This window comes from Monodelphis domestica, chromosome 1 (assembly GCF_027887165.1).
Source record: "Monodelphis domestica isolate mMonDom1 chromosome 1, mMonDom1.pri, whole genome shotgun sequence".
Taxonomy (NCBI): Eukaryota; Metazoa; Chordata; class Mammalia; order Didelphimorphia; family Didelphidae; genus Monodelphis; species Monodelphis domestica.
Genome location: NC_077227.1, coordinates 284607136 through 284627031, shown reverse-complemented (window position 1 = coordinate 284627031; position 19896 = coordinate 284607136). Strand labels below are relative to the sequence as shown.

Sequence of the window (19896 nt, the reverse complement as noted above, 5' to 3'; positions counted from 1 at the left end):
CCTGTTCATTTCCCTTGCCCATTTATCAAATGGAGAATGGCTTGATTTTTTGTACAATTGATTTAGCTCTTTGTAAATTTGAGTAATTAAACCTTTGTCAGAGGTTTTTGTTATGAAGATTGTTTCCCAGTTTGTTATTTCTCTTCTGATTTTGGTTACATTGGTATTGTTTGTACAAAACCTTTTTAATTTGATGTAGTCGAAATTATTGATTTTACATTTTGTGGCTCTTTCTAAGTCTTGCTTGGTTTTAAAATCTTTCCCTTCCCAAAGGTCTGACATGTATACTATTCTGTGTTCACAAAATTTACTTATAGTTTCCATCTTTATATTCAAGTCACTCACCTATTCTGAGTTTATCTTGGTGTAGGGTGTAAGGTGTTTATCCAAACCTAATCTCTCCCACACTGTCTTCCAATTTTCATTGTCTATACTCAGTTTTATCAGGATATATTTACCTTCCCTGTCCCTTTTAATCAGGTCTATTTTTACTTTGGCTTTGTCCGATATCATGATTGCAACTCCTGCCTTCTTTCTATCAGTTGAGACCCAATAGGTCTTGCTCCAACCTTTAATTCTGAGCTTGTGAGTATCTACCCGCCTCAGGTGTGTTTCTTGCAGACAACATATAGTAGGATTTTGGATTCTAATCCACTCTATTTGTCTACGTTTTATGGGTGAGTTCATCCCATTTACATCAAAGTTATGATTGTCACTTGTGAATTCCCTAGCATTTTGATATCCTCTCCTAGTTCTGTACTTTCTTCTTTTGCTATAATCTTTTAAACCAGTGGTTTACTTTTAATCAATCCCCTTAATCTCCTCCCTTGATATGCTTCCCTTTCTGGTCCCTCCCTTTTTGTTCCCTTCTGGTTGGTTTTTTCTTTTTTTTTAGAGTCTGTTAAGTTCCCTCCCCCCTCTCCTACCCTCCCTTTTTGTACTCTCTCCTCCTTACCCCCCTTTGTTTCCCCTTCTCCCTTATCCTGTAGGATAAGGCCTTTGGCATCGTTATGAAATCTATCTGCAGGTGCTCAAAAGGTGTGTAAGCCAGAGGTCGTCCACCAAAGGCTTTTCCACGAAAGGCATGTTGTTTATATGCCTGACAGGTAGAGCAGGCTGAACACACTTTAGATGCTATGGTAGTTATACCAGGGGCTATCCATACTCTCTTAACAGAGTCCATGATGCCCTAGGTACCAAAGTGGCCATTATTATGAACAGATTGGCAAATTTGGTGATAGAAACTTCTAGGGAGCAGGGGTGATTTTCACTATAACAACTTAGAGTAAGGTTTAAGTATCACCAATTAGCACTCTCTCTCCTTCTTATAAGAGCATTCTTCCCCTCCCCTTCCCATGTGTATCTTTGTGTGAAAAAGATTATTCTATTTATTTTATTTCTATTTCTTCAAGTATCTCTTGGCACCATCATCGATTCCCCTCCACCCTTTTCCTTTTTTTTCTTTTTTTGTACATATCATCTTCTAGCCCTTATTGCTCCAATCTTTCCCTATGAATGATTCTTCTAATTACTATAATTATGAATACAATTTTTGAGCTTTACAAGTAACATTTTCCCCATATGTTAATATACATAATTTGATCTAATTGTAGCCCTTCAAGAAGAGAGTTTGAATAAAGAAAATAAAAACATTTTTCTCCTTTTCCCTTTCTTTCATATTTACCTTTTCATGTTTCTCTTGCTCTTTGTGTTTGGATATCAGATTTTCCCCTGAGTTCTGGTCTTTTCTTTACAAATAACTGGAAATCTTCTATTTTGTTGAATGCCCATACTTTCCCCTGGAAGTATATAGTAAGTTTTGATGGATAGGTGATTCTTGTTTGAGGACCCAGTTCTCTTGCCTTTCTGAATATTGTGTTCTAGGCCTTGTGGTCCTTTAGTGTGGATGCTGCCAGGTCTTATGTGATCCTGATTGGTGCTCCTTGGTATTTGAATTGTCTCTTTTTAGCTTCTTGTAGGATTTTCTCCTTAGCTTGAAAGCTTTGGAATTTGGCAATTACCTTCCTGGAAGTTGTCTTTTGGGGATTTAGGGTAGAGGGTGTTCTATGAACTCTTTTAATGTCTATTTTGCCCCCTTGTTCTAGAACATCAGGGCAGTTTTCTTGGATGTTTTCTTGTATTATGATATCAAGATTTCTGTTTATTTCTGGCTTTTCAGGTAGACCAATGATTCTCAGATTGTCTCTCCTTCCTCTGTTTTCCTGACCTTGTCAGTGAGATATTTTATGTTTTCTTCTAATTCGTCAGTCTTTTGACTTTGCTTTATTAATTCTTGCTGTTTTGTAAGATCATTGTCTTCCAGTTGCCTAATTCTGGTCTTTAAAGACTGGTTTTCCCTTTCAGTTTGGTCTATCCTGCTTTTTGAGGCTTCCAGCTGTTTCTCCAATTGGGAGTTCTTGTCCCTCAGATTTTGTATTCTCTTTGCATTATTTCCCATTTTTCATGCCAGAAGGCTTCCATCTTTTTTATAACCTCCAATTTAAATTCTTCAAGAGCTTGTGGACAATTTCCATTTCTTTTGGAAGGTTTTGGAGCATTTATTTTGGTTTACTCTTTTGCTATTTCCTCTGTAGTCTGTATTTTTCCACTGTAAAAATTATCCAAAGTAACCCTCTTCTTGCTTTTCTTAGTGTTGGGAAGTTGTTCCTGGGCATTGTTTGCCATCTCTATGTTTTTTCCTTCCCTTTCCAGTAAGGAATCTGAGTGAGGAGGGCTGGCTCTCTGTATATGGAACTAAGGAGCAAGGCTTTTGCCTGGGGCAAGCTCTCAATTCTCTGTAGCTGAGCTACCTTCCCGGGGGTTCCCAAGGTCTGTGCTACTCTTCCTGCCAGTGTTTCGGGGGTTACTACTCTCAGGGATAAGTCCTTGGTGGTCTTTTTCAGCTCCCAAGACCTCTAGGTGCCCCTTGCTCACTCTATGGGTGCCCTTTGCACACTCATTGATTATGGCGCTCTGGTTCTGAGCTCCCCTGCCTGCCTGTCAGGGTTTCAGGTGTTACTGCTTTCAGGGATAAGTCCTTGGTAGTCTTAGTCAGCTCCCAAGACCTAGAGCTGCCCCTTGCTTTATAGCACTCCAGGGGTGCCCCTCACTCACTCGTTGATTCTGGGGCACGCTGACTTTAACTCTGGCTCTGTAGATTAGCTCAAGTTTAGGTGGGAGGGTTTTCGTCTCCTCATAGTGTGGAAATGCCCAAATCCCACATACCTGCAATGCTGCACCCTACTGTAGAGTCCCTCCATTCTCACGAGGATGGTTTTTTTGGGGTCTTTTGAGGTCGTCTATATTGTTGGGTCTGAGGAGGGGAAAGCGAGCCGCTTCTAATCTGCCACCATGCTTACCCAGAAATCTAGGTTGCTTCAATTCTTAATAACTACTTAGGCTTGTTTCTTGATCCTGGGTCTGTGGGCATCATTTTTTTCTTAACTAAGTGATAACTCACCTCATGAGTATATTTGCCATATTTATGACCATCTTGTTCACATTTATATTATAGAATGGTACTTTTCTCCAGTGTATCACACATGCCTTTTGGCAGCTGGGTGGTACAGTAGATCGAACTCTGGATCCACATTCAGGAAGACCTTATTTCATAGCCTCAGGCACTTCTATTAGCTTTGTGACCTTGGACAAGTCGCTTAACTTCTACCACCTCAGTCTCATCTATAAAATACCTACCTCTCAGCTTTGTGAAGATAAAATAATAGACTATAAAGTCCTTTGAAATTTTTAAAGTTCCACATAAACTTCTACATAGTTATTATTATTATTATTATTATTATTATTATTCATATAATTATTTTGGATGCCTTGAATTGGGGGGGTGGCTTTTGTATAGTACACTTAATCTTTTTTTTTTTTAACCTTTAACCTTAAGTTTTAGGCAATGGGAGTTAAATGACTGCCCAGGGGATTTAAATGATTTGCCCAGGGTCACACAACTAAGAATGTCTGTGGTTTAAATTTGACCCCAGGACCTCTGATCTCTGACCCTAGCTCTCAATCCATTGGGTCACCTAGCTGCCCCTATCTAGTTCGAGAAAGATCTTAAAGGACAGAAGCTTGCTAACTCCTAAATCCAGAGAATGAACTATTGCAGAAAGATGCCAGAAAACCTACACTACATCAAGAAGATCCAGATTGAACTTTGGGTGTGGTTGAACATTTATTTGAATGTATACTCTTATGCCAAATGGGGACTGCCCCCTAATTGGTTTTTGTCAATGGTCCCAGCAAACATTGGTTTTGCTATCTTTCTCTCTTCTATTTCCCTCTTCTATCTAACTATTGTAGTTCCTCTTAGAAGGTGAAATTTTGTATGTACCTGCATTTAGAAAAATTTAGAGGTGCAAGATAATTATGTTTGGTGATCAACTGGGGAGACTAGTCCCCCAGTCATCATCAGGGGGGATTGTGAATTTTAGATTTACTCCACCCTGCTTAGTCTAACAAACAGGAATGTCTACACCCCTACTTAAAAGATAAAGTATTGAGAAGGATGGCCTATGACAGACATGTGCTAGCAAATGACAAATCAGAAACAACTAACAGACCCCCCTGGTCTGTCTTAAGTCAAACTTAAACTACCATTGGTACATGTGAGATGTAGGAAGTGATGTAAAAAATGGACTATATGTTTTGTGTCACTTCCTCTTTCCGGATCTCTTTTCGCCAAAAGATGGCTCTGGCTCTCTTTGGTGGTGGAGGCACCTTGGCATGCCTACAGTTTTTGTCCGGCTCTGGTGGTGAGCATCCTTGATGAGGTAACTGGGAGAAGCTTAGTAGCATGGTTCAGGTGAGGCTTCTTCCCTGAACCCTCTAGGAGTTTAGGCTGATTACTTTTTTTCCTTTACCTTTCCTAAAAATGCCATCCTCCTAGGAGGCCCCTCATCTCAGAGAAGGCCTCATAACTGGAAGGTCTCTGAACTCCCCTTGGCTCAGGTTTATCTTATCTTTTACATATATATATATATATATATATATATATATATATATATATATATATATATATATATATATATATATATATATATACAGAGAGAGAGAGAGAGAGAGAGAGAGAGAGAGAGAGAGAGAGAGAGAGAGAGAGAGATCTTATACCCTTTTCCCTCTTTCTTCTTCTAAATTACTTCCCTCTATATTAATTAAACCACCATAAAATTCCCAAACTGACTTGAGTACTTTTATTGGGATTTGAATTTAATCCCTAGTGACCATAAGAATAATATATTAGTAAAAAAAAAACCTAAATTTACCCCTTACAGTCTGGCTTTATAGAACTCTCACTTAGAATAAAGAAAAATAATTAAAACCATCTGATACAAGGATAGCATTTGGTAGCAGAGTGCAAATTATATATCCAGAGTCTGTCACCTCCCTATTAAGAAGAAGAAGGTATATTTCAATATTAGACCTTAGGGAACTACAAGGAGTTACTGCATTTAGTCTGACTTTTGAGATTTTTAGTGGTATGTATATTGTTCTTTTTGTTATGTTTTCTTCTCTAAATTCCTCACATTTGTCGTTTTTTCTCCCTTCCCTTCCTTCCTCTTTCTTCCCTCTTAGAAAAGTTTTATTGTCTGAACAAAGCTAACCAATACATTAGCCAAATCTTACATTACATACCCTAATCCCCAACCTCTGTAAAGAAGGTAGTGATATACAATTCTTAAGGTAATTTAATACCTTTTCTCATGTACTTCCAAATGATTTTGTAGAACGACTAGATGAATTCATAGTTCTACCAAGAGCTTATTTGTGGGCCTGACTAGCTATGACTTTTAGATCATCTTTGACAGTTTCATGGAGATGAGGGGAAAACTTTAGTTTTTAATTTGCATTTCCCCTATTAGTGATTTGGACCATGCTTTTATATTTTAAAAATATAAAAGTTTTTAAACATAATTTTTATTGAGATATTTTGTTTTTCTATCACTTAAAAAAACACCTACCCACCCAAAGAACCATGCCTTATAGCAAAGAGTAGTTCATAGAAATTTTATTTATGTGTATATTGTGTATATAATGTTGTTGTGGGGGTGAAGAGGTGCACCCCTGGGAACGAAGGATACCTTTTACAAGAATTCAAGACTCCAAAACTTTGCTTAAAAACAAAAATAGAAATTTATTAATTTAGAGAGCGATGTTGAGAATGGCCAGGACAATAGCAAAGTGGAACAGCAAAATGGAAGGCTGCTCCCTTGGGAGGACAGCATGGATGGAAAAGCTGTTCCCCCCCGACAACATCAATTCTGGGCATTTTATACTCTTTACAACAGATGCTATGACATGGTGTGGACATGACTTAGAGTGGTAGTCACTCAGGCATTTGGTGGGTTGGAGTGGTCATCAGACTGGGGTCTGCCTGGAGACATAAAGATTCCTTAGTTTTAGGGAACAGACAGATGTCTGAGATGTAGCCCGATAGGATCAAGGTGTAGCCTGGAGGTGCATCTCTCTGTCCATCTTAAATCTAAAGGCAGATCAAAGGAGAACAATCACCTCAGGGTCCTATTGGATGTTTTACGCTCAGAGTCACGAGGATGTAAGGGAGCAAGGGAATTTCCCTGACAATAGTTTGCCTGAGTTTCTGGGGGTACACTGCCCATGTCAATGTGTTTGTGGGTATGTAATGCCAGTTGAAAGTAACCAACACATCAACTGAATCCAACAATACTAGTCAACCAGTAAATAATCATGTATAATTGATAATAATCATTTACACTTACTATATGCAAGGCATTGTGTTAATAAGCATTGCCGAAATAAAAGAAGGCAAAAACAGCCTTTGTCCAGGAGGCTTACATTCTAATGAAGGAAAGGAGGTAAATATCTGAATAAATAGTAGATATGGAGAAGTTGATCCCAAAGGAGAAAATAGCAGCTGGAGGGAGAATATCCCTTCCCTCTCTCTCCACAGACTCTCAAGACATCCAACTAAAGCTGGGAAAAACATTTCTTTCCTTCCATCTTTTGACTGTTCTCCCTCCCTGACCCCCCAGATTGTGAGAGGGGGGAAAAAACTCTAGAAAGAAGTGTGCATACTCAAGCAAAACAAATTCCCATGTTGGCCAAGCCCGAAAATGTATGTCTTGATGTCTATTCTTGAGCCTAGCACTTCTCTGTTAGATGGGTAACATTCTTTATAATTAGTCCTCTGGAAATACAGTTTGTCTTTCATCAATTAGGGATCTTAAATCTTTTGGATTTATTATCTTCTATGATGTTGATATCATTGAATAAATTGTTATTCTAGCTCTGCTCACTTTATTTTGCATCTTTATTTAAGTCTTCCCAGGATTCTCCAAAATCGTCTCTTTTGTGATTTCTTATGGCATAGTAATATTCTATTATATTTATAACATTATTCTAGTTCATGAATATACTGTTTTCCTAGTTCTGCTTATTTCATTCTTCATTAATTCATGTAAGGCCTGAAATGCTTCCCTGTATTTCCCACTTTCTCTTTTTTTATGTAATGATAATATTCCATTATATTCATGTAGCCACTTCCCAGTTGATAACATTTAATTTGCTTCTGATTCTTTGCTAATACAAATAGTACCTCTATAAATATTTTAGTACATATGAAATCTTTATATTTTTTCATCCCCTTTTAGGGGTGGGATGCCTCATACTATACCAAGCAGTGGATTCTCTGGGTCAAAGTAGGAATCTAATTACTTTGTATAATTCTAAATTACTTTCTAAAATGTTTGGACTAATGCTTAGCTCCACAAACAGAGTGGAATGCTCATCCTTTAAAACACTTCCAACTTTTTACTAGTCTCATCTTTTTCCATTCTTATTAGTGATTCACAGCACTTTTTCATAGGGTTATTGATAGTTGGCATTCTTTTGCATTTCTGATATTATTCATATTCTTTTAATACTTATATAGGAGAATAAACCTTATTTATATATTTGTGTCAGCTACAAATATGTGTGTATGTATATCAGACTTTTATTGGTGTTTAAGCAAAGATTCCAGCTTCCTCCCAACCCTCCTGTCAACTGACCTTTTAAAATCTAATTATATTGGTTTTGTTTGTGGTAAATCTTTCTCATTTTATGTAATTGGAATTGTTATTTTTGTCTTTAATGGTCTCTTTTGTTCTTTGGACATGAAAAAAAACAAGAAAATATCAAAAAACTAACAATGCAATGTACAATTCTGGAGTGAAATTATAATGACTAAGACAGTATTGTAAATTGTCTTAGGGAGAGATTCTTATTATAAATGATTGTTTTATCAATTTGCTTTTCTAGGAATGAGCCTTATTGAAAGTCTGGAAAGAGATGAATTGAGGCACTTTTATCTCCTGTTTTTGCCTAGGGCAAGCAGGGCTAGAAAACCTGTCTTGCTTACTATATGAGGAGGCTTAAATTCTAAGAGTCAGGGAGTTATCAGAAAGTGAGAATTATTTAATTTGAGTGCAATTTTAACATGGTTTAAATGCTATTTCCATCCATACTTGTGATTTGTAAAATTTTTAGTCTTTATAAGCTGTGACAATTTTAATATTTTTTTATAGGTACTGGCAACAAATTTTTTTCAGACCTGTACCTCCCAAACAGAAAAAATAGAAGAGAAAGAAAATCCTGAAAACTCATTATCTGAAAGCCCAGCTCTCTCTGCTCAAAATATTGAAAATGAAAGGTCAAGTTACCTAAGAATTTATTGCCTTTTCACTATATTTAATTATAGTTCTTTAAGATGTAGTATATAAAATTTATTTTAACTATATCATTTAAGGTTACATGAGTAAAACTATATTTTCTCTTTTCACATGGGGAAAGTCGTCAAATTGATTTAACCCTTCTGCTAAGGTTTCTGTTCATGAATTATAAAGGTTTGCCTGTACTTTGGGGAAAAAAATCACAATTTAGTTCTAGAACTAAGTATCTTTTATATTAACTAGATATATAGAAAACAATTTTTTAAATTTCTTTCTAGAATTGTAGCAGTAGGATCCAGTAATCCTTGATATGACCAGACATTGTGGGTATAGTTTGAGTATATTTCGTAATTAGTACTTCTCTTTAAGATTATGATTGAAGGCAAAGAACATATGAGCAGAAAATTATACTAATTCTGCCATATTGTCCTGCTAACTTTAGTTAGAAAATTAATGTAATAACCTTTTAAAGCTTAGATTTTTTCAAAATAATTTTTGAATTATAATTTTAACTTCAGCAAACATGAATAGTCAAAGAAGAAAGTCCCCAACAAATCCCTAAAATACAAACTATTTATACTTAGAAAAAATAAAAGACAAACTTGAACAAAATAACAATAACTTATTTATAGTGCCTGCCTTCAAGCTAGTTTTATTTTCCATCAAATTTTTAAAAAGTATTTAGTTTTCAGGGGCAGCTGGGTGGCTCGGTGGCTTTAGCCAGGCCTAAAGACAGGAGATCCTAGGTTCAAATCTGGGCTCATCCACTTCCTAGCTGTGTGACCCTGGGCAAATCACTTGACCCCCTTTGCCTAACCCTTACCACTCTTCTACCTTAGAACCAATACACAGTATTGACTCCAAGACAGAAGGTAAGTGGTTTTTTAAAAAGTGTTTATTTTTCTACTTTTCTGGGCTTGAATATAAATTGGGGATTCATCTTGCTTTATATAATTTTTAAAAATCCATTTTGAACTAGAGTTTCTGTATTTATATCTGAAATAGATCTTAGAGATATTAGTCCAATCCCCTTTATTTTACAGATGAGGAAACAATGTCAGATAATTTAAGTAGCTTCTCCAAGAATGCTTTTTCATCTATAGTTTACAAAACTACTGAATACATTAGATTAAGCATTTGGACAGTAAAGTTTTAGAAGCTGTGAGTTCTCGTTGCAGTTTTGCCATCATTTCTTGCTCCTGAACTTATACTTTTCCCTTCATCTCTCTATGTGCTTAAGTCCCTCATTTATAATGAGGTAACAATCCTATCATATAGTGCTAATAATAATTAAGTTCACACCTAATAAAATTTATAATATCTCTGGTTTAGAAAAATACTGATAGATTTTATCTTTAAAGTGCAAACCAAAGGGAAGGAAAATTCTTTAAAAATGCATGAGAAAATGAAAATTAAGGTAAAAATTGGCAAAGCTTTTTTTTTTAAACCTTACCTTCCGTCTTGGAGTCAATATTGTATATTGGCTCCAAGGGAGAAGAGTGGTAAGGGCTAGGCAATGGAGGTCAAGTGACTTGCCCAGGGTCACAGGGCTGGGAAGTGTCTGAGGCCAGATTTGAACCCAGGACCTCCCATCTCTAAGCCTGACTCTCAATCCACTTAGCTACCCAACTGCCCCCCAAAGCTTTTTTTTTAAACAACCAATAAAACAACAAAATATTTTATTAAAAAATTATGTATATGGGAAAAGAACAATGCAAGATATTCTAATAAATGTTTTCAAATGGGAAAGTGACATTTATTTTTTTTAATAGGAATTAATACAGAAGAAAGTTATAAGAATAAATAAAAGAGCTAAATAAAAACAATTATTATAGCTAGAATTAAAAATACTACAAAAGATTGGGATGTGTAACAGTTAAAATTTAGGGGAGACAATTTAGGGGAGACTGAGGCAGGTAGAAATTAGTTTCTCTCTGCAAGGAGTATTATATTTTTTAGAGGTTTATTAAGGATTAAGGATTAAAGAAAATACAGGATAAGGAAAACGTGCCTAGGCCAGAGGCCTAGACAAGACCTCACCTACATTATGGAAAGAGCCACGTATGATCCAAAACGGAAGTCCAAAAAGAGAGAAGCCTTTGCCATCAGCTTAAATCCTTCCTCGATCTCGGCCCACCTCAGAATTGCATGAGATTACAAAGCATTCTGGGAAAGTGGAGCAAGGAATTGTGGGGATTGTAGTCCTGTATTCGAGTCTATTTTTTACAGATGAAATAATTATTAAAATGATGACTATAGAATAGAAAACTCAAAAAATCTACAGAAGCAGCTAACATAGTACAACAGAAAAACGTGCAAATCAGTTGGAAAAACAAACTTAGAAAATAACTGAATTTGGAAAACATTCTAGGCCATAGACATGGAATGAGAGCAACCTTAGAATTACTGACATTCTAAAAATTTAGTGAAACAAAAGAATACCAACTATATATGTTATAGTAAGTAACCACAGTAAAGTTTCCAGAATTAACTAAAAGAAGTGATATTATACAAATAGAATCTATAGATCCTTGAACTCCAACACTAATAACAAGGAATAAGTGCTAAAAACTGTAAAGAAGATATTGTGATTTTTTTTTTAATGGTAAGAAATTAAGAGAGTGAAATGGATGGGTCAGAAAATTTCAAGTTTAAGAGACTAACTTCCATAAAAATTAAAACTGAGACATTTCCTTTTTTTTTTTTAACCTTTACCTTATGACAATCAATATTTTATATTGGTTCCAAGGCAGAAGAATGGTAAAGGTTAGGCAATGTGGGTTAAAGTGACTTGTGCAGGGTCACATAACTAAGAAGTATCTGAGACTACATTTGAACTCAGGACCTCCCATCTTTAGACCTGGCTCTCTGTCCACTGAGCCACCTAACTTTCCCAAGACTGAGGAATTTTGACTATAGTCATTTTGTTCAATATAGGTTAATAATAAATAATAAGGAAATATTCCCTTTGGATAGGGTGAATGGAAAAAAATGACAAATCTAAACTTTAATAACTACACTAAAATCCCAGAATGAATTAGGAAAGAAAATCTAACAACATATTTTTTATCCGGAAACAGTTAATCCAGAAATATTTATATAATTTCAGACTGAAAGGATAGCCTAAAATTTACCATGGAAATGCATTTTAAAAAGTATGGATAGGGACAGGACTTGAGGTTTCAATCTTATAGAGCGATCTCCCAAGTGAGGAAACTCCTACCATTGCATGTGGCCACCTAGAGGACTGAGAATTAAGTCATTCACCCAGGAACCCATAGCTAGTATGAATCAGAATAGGAGCCAGACCCATGTCTTTCTGGCAATGAGGCCTACTCACTATTCACTATGCCATGCTTTGTCTCAGGCAGCTTTAAAGAGAAACATATTGCCAAATTTACAGATGAATGGCTAATTTGTAGCAGTAGAGGATATTTCTACACTATGCAGTCCATACACTGATAAAACCACAGATCCACACATATATATTTATGTGTATTCATAGATATAAAAATACAGAATTATCAGATAAATTCCTCACATATATAGATTTATCAAATAATTCTTAAGTAAAAAAAATTTTTTAATAGCCTTGCCAAAAGACTTTACTGGGGGGAGGGGGATCAGTAATAGTAGGAGATTTTAATATATTAACATCAGACGTTATAAGCCCAATAAAAAGACAAAAAAGAAATTACAAAACTAAAGCATTAAACAAACTAAAGCCCATACACACATATGGAAAATAGGGCATAATGGAGATCTTGAAAATAGAGATATACACACATATATAAAACTTAGAGAGTTTTAAAAAAATTTATATACATATATATAAATTTATATATATATATTATTCAGTGTAAGCACTGACATCATGACAAAATTATTTTGGAACTATACCTTGTACTATAATGTGACAGGAGGAATTAGAACAATAAATTTTTAAAAGGATGATGTAATCTAACACTAGTCTCAACTATGGAAAGAAGGAACCAGACAAATTGGAAGAAATTACTAGGAGACATAATCACTGGATTTGATTATACATAGATTAAAAAGGTGCCACACAGCATAAAGTAGTACTTCTGCAATTAAAAGACAATTTGGGAAAATATTTGTTAAAATATAATAGATAAAGATTTAACATTCTAGAAACTCTAAGGAACTGAGATCTAAATAGATATCTATATCTATTTATCTATCTACGTAAGTATATATATACATATATATATATTTTTTTTTTTTTAAACCAGACCTGGAATTTCATTGGTAAAAGGGATTCCCAGTGAAAAAACTCCCTCTGCTAGTGCAGATAATAAAATGCCCTACAGCCATACTCTTAGATGTTGCCACTCTATCTAGAGTGGTAGTTACCTGTTGGTGGAGCAATGGTAGTAAAAGGACACAGAGACAATTTTTAAAGAAGCTACAAAACTTTGTTCTTGAATATGTGAAAATTTGAACATATTCCCTAATTGGATTTGTAAATCTAGAGCCTTAAGCTATGACTTTACTAAAATAGAAAAAAAAAATAGGAAAAAAACCTATAAACTGAAATGATACTATCAAATGAGTTAATATTTGTAAAGCACTTAGCATAGTGCTTGGCACATAGGAGTTGCTTATTCCCTTATATTATTATAAACATTATAAATGCTTATTCCCTTTCCCTTAATCACTTTTCACTTAAATATTAATAGGGCTAAGAGAAGACAGGCATGCAATTACATTGGTGGTGGAATTACCCAACAGTACAAAGTTTTGGGAAAGCAATAATGGAACACATACTAGCCATAAAACTAAGTCAGCAGTTTTATGGGTAGAAGTTTCTCTTATAATGGACTTAACTGTACAAAAATACTAATAGCTATTTCATTGGTAATAGTAAAAACTTTGAAACAGCCAGTATCATAGAAAATGACTGAGTAAATTATGGTATAAAAATAATGGAATCTTATGTCACTGTAAAATAATGAGGAAAATATGAAGAATACAAAGAAATATAGGAAATATATAAAGATGAGAGAACCAGAATAGTATATACACATTGATTCCTTCTACATTTTTTCTTAAAAGGATACAAAATCAGAGAACAACTTGGAATTGACACAGCAGATTGTTTGACTTTCTTTGGTTTATTCAGATTTACTTTGTTAAATGCTAAAATTCATTTCAGATAAAATATCTCTTTCCCCAAAAAGACCATGGTATATGAAAAATACCAGGACATTTTTTTTACTTTTCATGTGAAGGAACATAAGATCCTTTTGAAAAAGCAATCTTGGTGTATAGGTTTTTTGCCATTACCAATTGCAAAAATGTGAAAGGCTTTGGGTGTGATTCATATTACTCTCTGACACTGTTTATCAGGTTTTTCTGGGCTTGGGTTAAATAAAGTTACTGCCATCTCCCATATTCCCTTTTCATATGCTAAAATTGCAATGAGCTGTACTGATAAAGAAAATCCTCTTGCTCTGGCCCTTTGAATGAGAACAAAATTTCTGCCTGTTTTAAATTTTTCAAGATCACTAGCCTGAATTTTAGAGGGGCTCACCTATAGATTTTATTATATTCATGGTTAATTACCAATCTGACAATTACCCAGAAGAAAAGCCCTTCAATGACTAGAAAGTAAAGTTACTATTTAGCTTCAGGCATAAAGATAATTTTCCAAATGTGATTAGCAATTGAAATAGATTTTTTTGGGTAACTCTTTTAGACCAAAGACTGGATTCCAGATGTGGCTGGAAGAGAACAGAAGTCTTATTTTGGCTGATCATCCTAGTTTTTCAGAGGAATCAGATATCATAAAAGAGGGAATAAATCGATTCAGAATATTATCAGATGAAGAAAGGAAGGTAAGAAAAGCCATAGAGAAATCTTGAAAGGTAAATGCCTCTTTTAAAAAATCCATTATTTATTTAGGAATTTAATAGATCTGGTACTTTGTAGAAGGATAGGAAATGAGCCATAATGAACTTTATTAAGTGTTACTTTACATATGCAAGTGCATATGTGAATGCCACTCAGAGAGAGAGAGAGAGAGAGAGAGAGAGAGAGAGAGTGTGTGTGTGTGTGTGTGTGTGTCTTTTACTGTACATCTGATTTAATTAGTGTAAATTACTCCCTATTTAGAAACTGCTTCTATAAAATAGATCATTAGCTGTTCTGTCCACTATACTATGAACCATAAATAACCAGTCATGCTTTTAAATTGCATTAGTTTTTCACTCAACCTTTTTTTCCCATTGTTTTATAAGGAATGGGCCAAGAAGGCCAAAGGAGGAACTACAAATGAAGTTGAAATAAATGAAACTGAAACGAAAAAAAGAAAACAGCCCAGCAATGATCATACAAAAGAGAAAGAAGAAGAAAAAACAAAGGAGAATGTGAATTTGTCTAAAAAACGAAAATCATTAGCTGTCTCTACCAACCAGAAACTATCAGCTTTTGCATTTAAGAAAGACTAACAAAAAATTGACTAGCCTTGAAAAAACTAATGTTTTTTTCTCATTATCACCTTTGATCATGCTTTAGCTAGGCTACCTGTATTTAAGTGTATGGGTAGACAGTAACTACTAAGCCCTGTCCTTTTTAATATACTCTGTTTCTATCTGTACTTGTTATTCCATATGTAAAAATGTTCCCATTTACTATTTTCTCTGCCCTAATGTGGGCATATAAGACCATTATTACCTGGAATTGACCAACTTAAATAGAATGAACCAATCCTTACCCAACTGGAAATTAGTTCTAATTTGTTTTTCTGCCTTTTACAGACATAATGACAGTCTAAATGTCTCAGAAATACCCTCTAGCATATTATGTTTATCGTTCACAAATAACAGGTATCACAGGTCAATCTGGATTTGCCCTTTGCCCTACAAACTAACTGTTCAGTTTCAAAATGTGTTGACGTAAAAATGGCTTTTTTCATTTGTCAAGAATTTGATCATTTTAAGGGAGACATTGTTTTATGTAAAGATTTATGCCTTTGTCTATTTTTCTCTAAGAAATTTCTTAATGCCTAACTTTTTATGGCTTGTTTAAAGTAATAAAATAGCAATAAATTAATATTTGTATGACTGAAATTATGAGAATAAAGTTTTCATTTTTTACTACCACAACTCACCTTTTTTAGACTTTTGAACACTAAAAAGCTGTCAGGAGAGAAAAGGTCTTAGTATTAATGCTTTGATAGCACTACAGCCCATAGCATAATTTCTCTTTGGGCAGCTAGATCACGGATTCTGTCAATTAATAAACATTGATTACTATGTACCAGGCACATGCCAATGTTGTACTTGAATAGGTATGGATTCAATTTACACAGGATCAGATTCAGAGAGCTTCAAGAGACTTTTAGGTCTTCTATTACAAACTTTTGAGAGGAAACAGGCCCCAGAGAGGTTGGATGAATTGGCCAAGGTTAAGTGACAGACTGAATCTGAAGCTAGGTCTTCCACCTCCAAAACCAATACACTAGTGGTGTCGAAAACAAATGAAAATGGATTCCTAGAAGCCATATGTTGACTTAAAAAACAGCAACACAAAATAACCTTATACATGATGATCATGATTACACATGATATTTTATTTGCTTAAAGATATTCCAATTATGTTTTAATCTGGTTCTGGCCTCATTCAGGAGTTTGTACCTAGGGACTATAAGTTTGATGCCTTTGATCCAGAGTTTTCTGAGCAGAACCATTGAAGACTAGATGAGAACAGTTAAAACTATGAATAGAGGAGGCAACTGGGTGGCTCAGTGGATTGAGAGCCAGGCCTAAAAATGAGAGGTCCTGGACAAGTCACTTAACCCCCATTGCCTACCCCTTACCACTCTTCTGCCTTAGAATCAATACCCAATAGTGATTCTAAGACAGAAGGTAAGAGTTTTAATTTAAATAAATAAATAAATATAAATATAAATATATATATATATATATATATGAACAGTGATTTGATTTTTTTTATATTTACTCTTAGCCAAATGAATTTACTACATGTAAAATCAGAATTAAGCCAAATTAAATCTATGGACTCTTTTAGCTAGTAATAGTAATAATAGCATTTACTTAGTGCTTATTATGTGCCAGGCACTGTGCTAAGTGTACTTTTCAAATATCTCATTTGATCCTCTCATCAGCTGTGGAAGGTAGATGCTAATTCTCATTCCCATTAAACAGTTGAGGAAACTGAGGAAAACAAAAGTTAAGGGACTTGCCCAAAGTCACATGACTAGTAAGTAGTGAGGCTAATTTGCAATTTGATCTTTTTGTTTGAGCACAGCATTTCCAATCTCTAAAGCTTTATTCTATTTAAAGTTAGTTCATATTTTTAAATTCTTTCCTGTAAATCTTATTTTATTTAAGATTAATACTAAGGAAAAATGTAGTATTAACTAAGAAAAATTTTGCTGAGAGAGAAAAGTCGTATATTTAGTGAATCAATTAGCAATGTTCTCCTGGTTCTGCTCCTTTCATTCTGCATCAATTCCTGGAGTTCCAGTCCACTTGGAATTCCTCCAGTTCATTATTCAGAAGGTGGGATTTTAACTGGGACTTCAAAAGAAGACAAGAGATGAGGGAGAGAATCAGTTAAGACATAGAGACTAGTGTGTAAGGGAAGGGGCTGCTTACAATGGATGCTAAAAGAATGGTCCCTGCCCAAGTGTGGGTCTTCTTGGGAAAGGGTCTCAGATACAATGGAGAAGACTACTTAAGATAAAAAGAGTAAGTAGCATCTGCTTAGCACCACCTAACTGTGATTGTCATTTACCTTGGGGTCCATTATTCAGTCTGAAACTCCTAGCCTGAGATTCCCTTCAGGGTGGATTCTCAGGGAAACAGGGAACAAGTACAAGTTTGGGTGTCTCCAACTTACAATCTAGTCCTAAAACTTGGGATTCATCAGATCTTACTAGGCTACAAGTTTGGAGTTTCTAGATTCCATGTTGACACTAGACACAATTGTCTATGTACAGGAGATTAGGCCACAGAAAATAGAGATTTCTAGATACTGGGCATTCTCAATTAGAAAAATTTCACCTGAGGATGAGAAAGAATTGCAGACACCTAAAACAGCTTTATCTAAAAACAAATCATTTAGGATTGACCAGTCCCAAACTTTTCTAGCCTCAATTTTAAAGATGAGAAACCCTCTCATTGATGCATTGCAAAAGAGTAGACATGTTATTGAATGGATTCAATTTTTTAATCAGCAATTTAGAATTAGCAGAGTTACTGCTTAATCAGATTGCAAAAATTGGTTCTGATACTGATGTTATCCCAATGACAGGAAAGTAAATTCAAATGTTACTTGTAGAGTGTCTATATTGGCAAAGGTACTTTGTAAATATTCCTAGTGTCAAGGTGGAATCTAGGATCCCCAAACTTGTGGCCTAGTGGGATCTGGTGAACCACAGGTCTTGACATGAGAGTTCCTCCCTGAGGGAAAGTCCTACTTCACTGGTCTCAGGCTAACAATAGACCTTGAGTTAGTTCTGAGTGGTGATGGCAAATCCTATCCAATGCCTCTTTTTGAAGCTTCTCCCATTGTATCACATCCCCCTTTCGAGGGATCTAAAGAAATCTATTCTTGTCAGAAGATGATTTCTGAAGAAATCTGTTGGCTAAGATGCCCAAATGCAGATGCTTAATATCAATTTCTATTGTATTAATTTTCTCTATTTATATATGTTGCTCTAGTTTTGCCCCAGTCCTGGTTTCTACACTTCTATCTTAGGGGCTGACTCCCCCTTGTGACTTGACTGCCAACTGGGGGAAGCAGTCACTGGACATCCTTCAGATCTCCAAGCAGGTCCCCACCTACCTAGGACCCAGGCATTCACTGAAGACACGCCCCTGAAGACCCTGTGCCTACATACAGCTTTTCCCTCCCTGTTATCTTAACCCCTTTACTTTAGCTTTTAACTACCTGACCCATAACTATTTCTTTCCTCACATTTTGGGTCTTCTATGTTTTAGATCATGCATGCCCAGCCAGCTGGACAGATAATTCTCTGATTCAGCTTGGGGAAGCAGTTGCCAAAGCAGGTCCCTCTGACCATTGGGTGTGTATGAAGCTCCCCCAAAGCAGAGAGAAACTGAGGCCTCTAGCCTTTGGTCTCAGTGCCTCGGAGGCTTACCCAAAACCTAAGGCTTCAAGGAGATTCTCATCCACTCCAGTTTTGGCTACTCCCCTGTGGGATATGTGGACCTTGCATTTGTAACCTTGTCACTTCTCTAGTTGCTTCTAGGGTAGAAACACTCATGGGAGTCACCCAGATGCCACTGTAACCTCTGAAACCATCCCAGCCTGAAGCCCTGGACATTGCCTACAGTCAATACCTCTCTCTCCTGACAATAGGCAGGGACAGCTCTACAACCATTCTCAGCTCTGAAGAAGCTACAGAAGACTGAGACCATAGCCCCTTTTCCGTTTCATATTTGGAGAGGGGGATGACATGAGCATTGTACTCCCAGAAACTTGGGCAAGCTATTATCAGGGAAATTCCTTTGCTCCCTTACATCCTCATTACTCCTAACCTAAAATATCTAATGACCCCTATAGGACCCTGAGATGATTGTGCTCCTTTGATCCTTAGATTTAAGATGGACAGAGAGATGCACCTCCAGGCTATACCTCAATTCTATTGGGCTGTATCTCAGACATCTGTCTGTTTCCTAAAACCAAAGAATCATTTATGGGGGTCATTCCTTATGTCTCCAGGCAGACCCCAGTCAGATGACCAAACCCCTGACCAAATGCCTGAGGGTTTACTACTCTAGGTATAGGAAGGGGAACCTCCAGCCTCACTGGAAAGGACCCTATGTTGTTCTTTGCTTTTATGCTGATCATACGAGGCTAGTTCCATGCATTCATAATTGCCTAGTAGCCTTTGTCAAGGATCGCATTAATACCATCCAGCTAATAGTCCTTTGCCAGCAATATCAAATTCTGACTCCTACCGAATCCCCTTATGAGGATAGGTCACATGACGAAGATTCCTCATTTACAGCAGAAGTGGAGAATGAAGAACCAGCTCCCAAACCTACTTTCTCCTCTCCCTGTTCCCCTCACTCATAGACCTGTCACTCCCCCTCTTGACATATGCCAGGAACTGATAAAGACCCCAACCCCAGTTGTTCCTGTCAAGTTCCTGTTCACTCCCCCCACCCCAGGAATTCCTGTGCAC

The 19896-nt window shown here is 36.0% G+C and overlaps 1 protein-coding gene across 3 annotated transcripts in view; it reads left to right on the top strand.

Annotated features, from left to right (window-relative positions):
- Window positions 1-15790, top strand: part of WDHD1 (WD repeat and HMG-box DNA binding protein 1) — an 86104-nt gene extending 70314 nt beyond the window's left edge. For all 3 annotated transcript variants that reach the window (XM_007473149.3, XM_056810970.1, XM_007473147.3), the window contains 3 exons: window positions 8553-8677; window positions 14416-14554; window positions 14957-15790. In XM_007473149.3, the coding sequence (XP_007473211.1) occupies window positions 8553-8677; window positions 14416-14554; window positions 14957-15166 (474 nt within the window). In that variant the 3' untranslated portion in view covers window positions 15167-15790. The remainder of the gene's footprint in view (window positions 1-8552; window positions 8678-14415; window positions 14555-14956) is intronic.
- Window positions 15791-19896: the final 4106 nt, after the last annotated feature.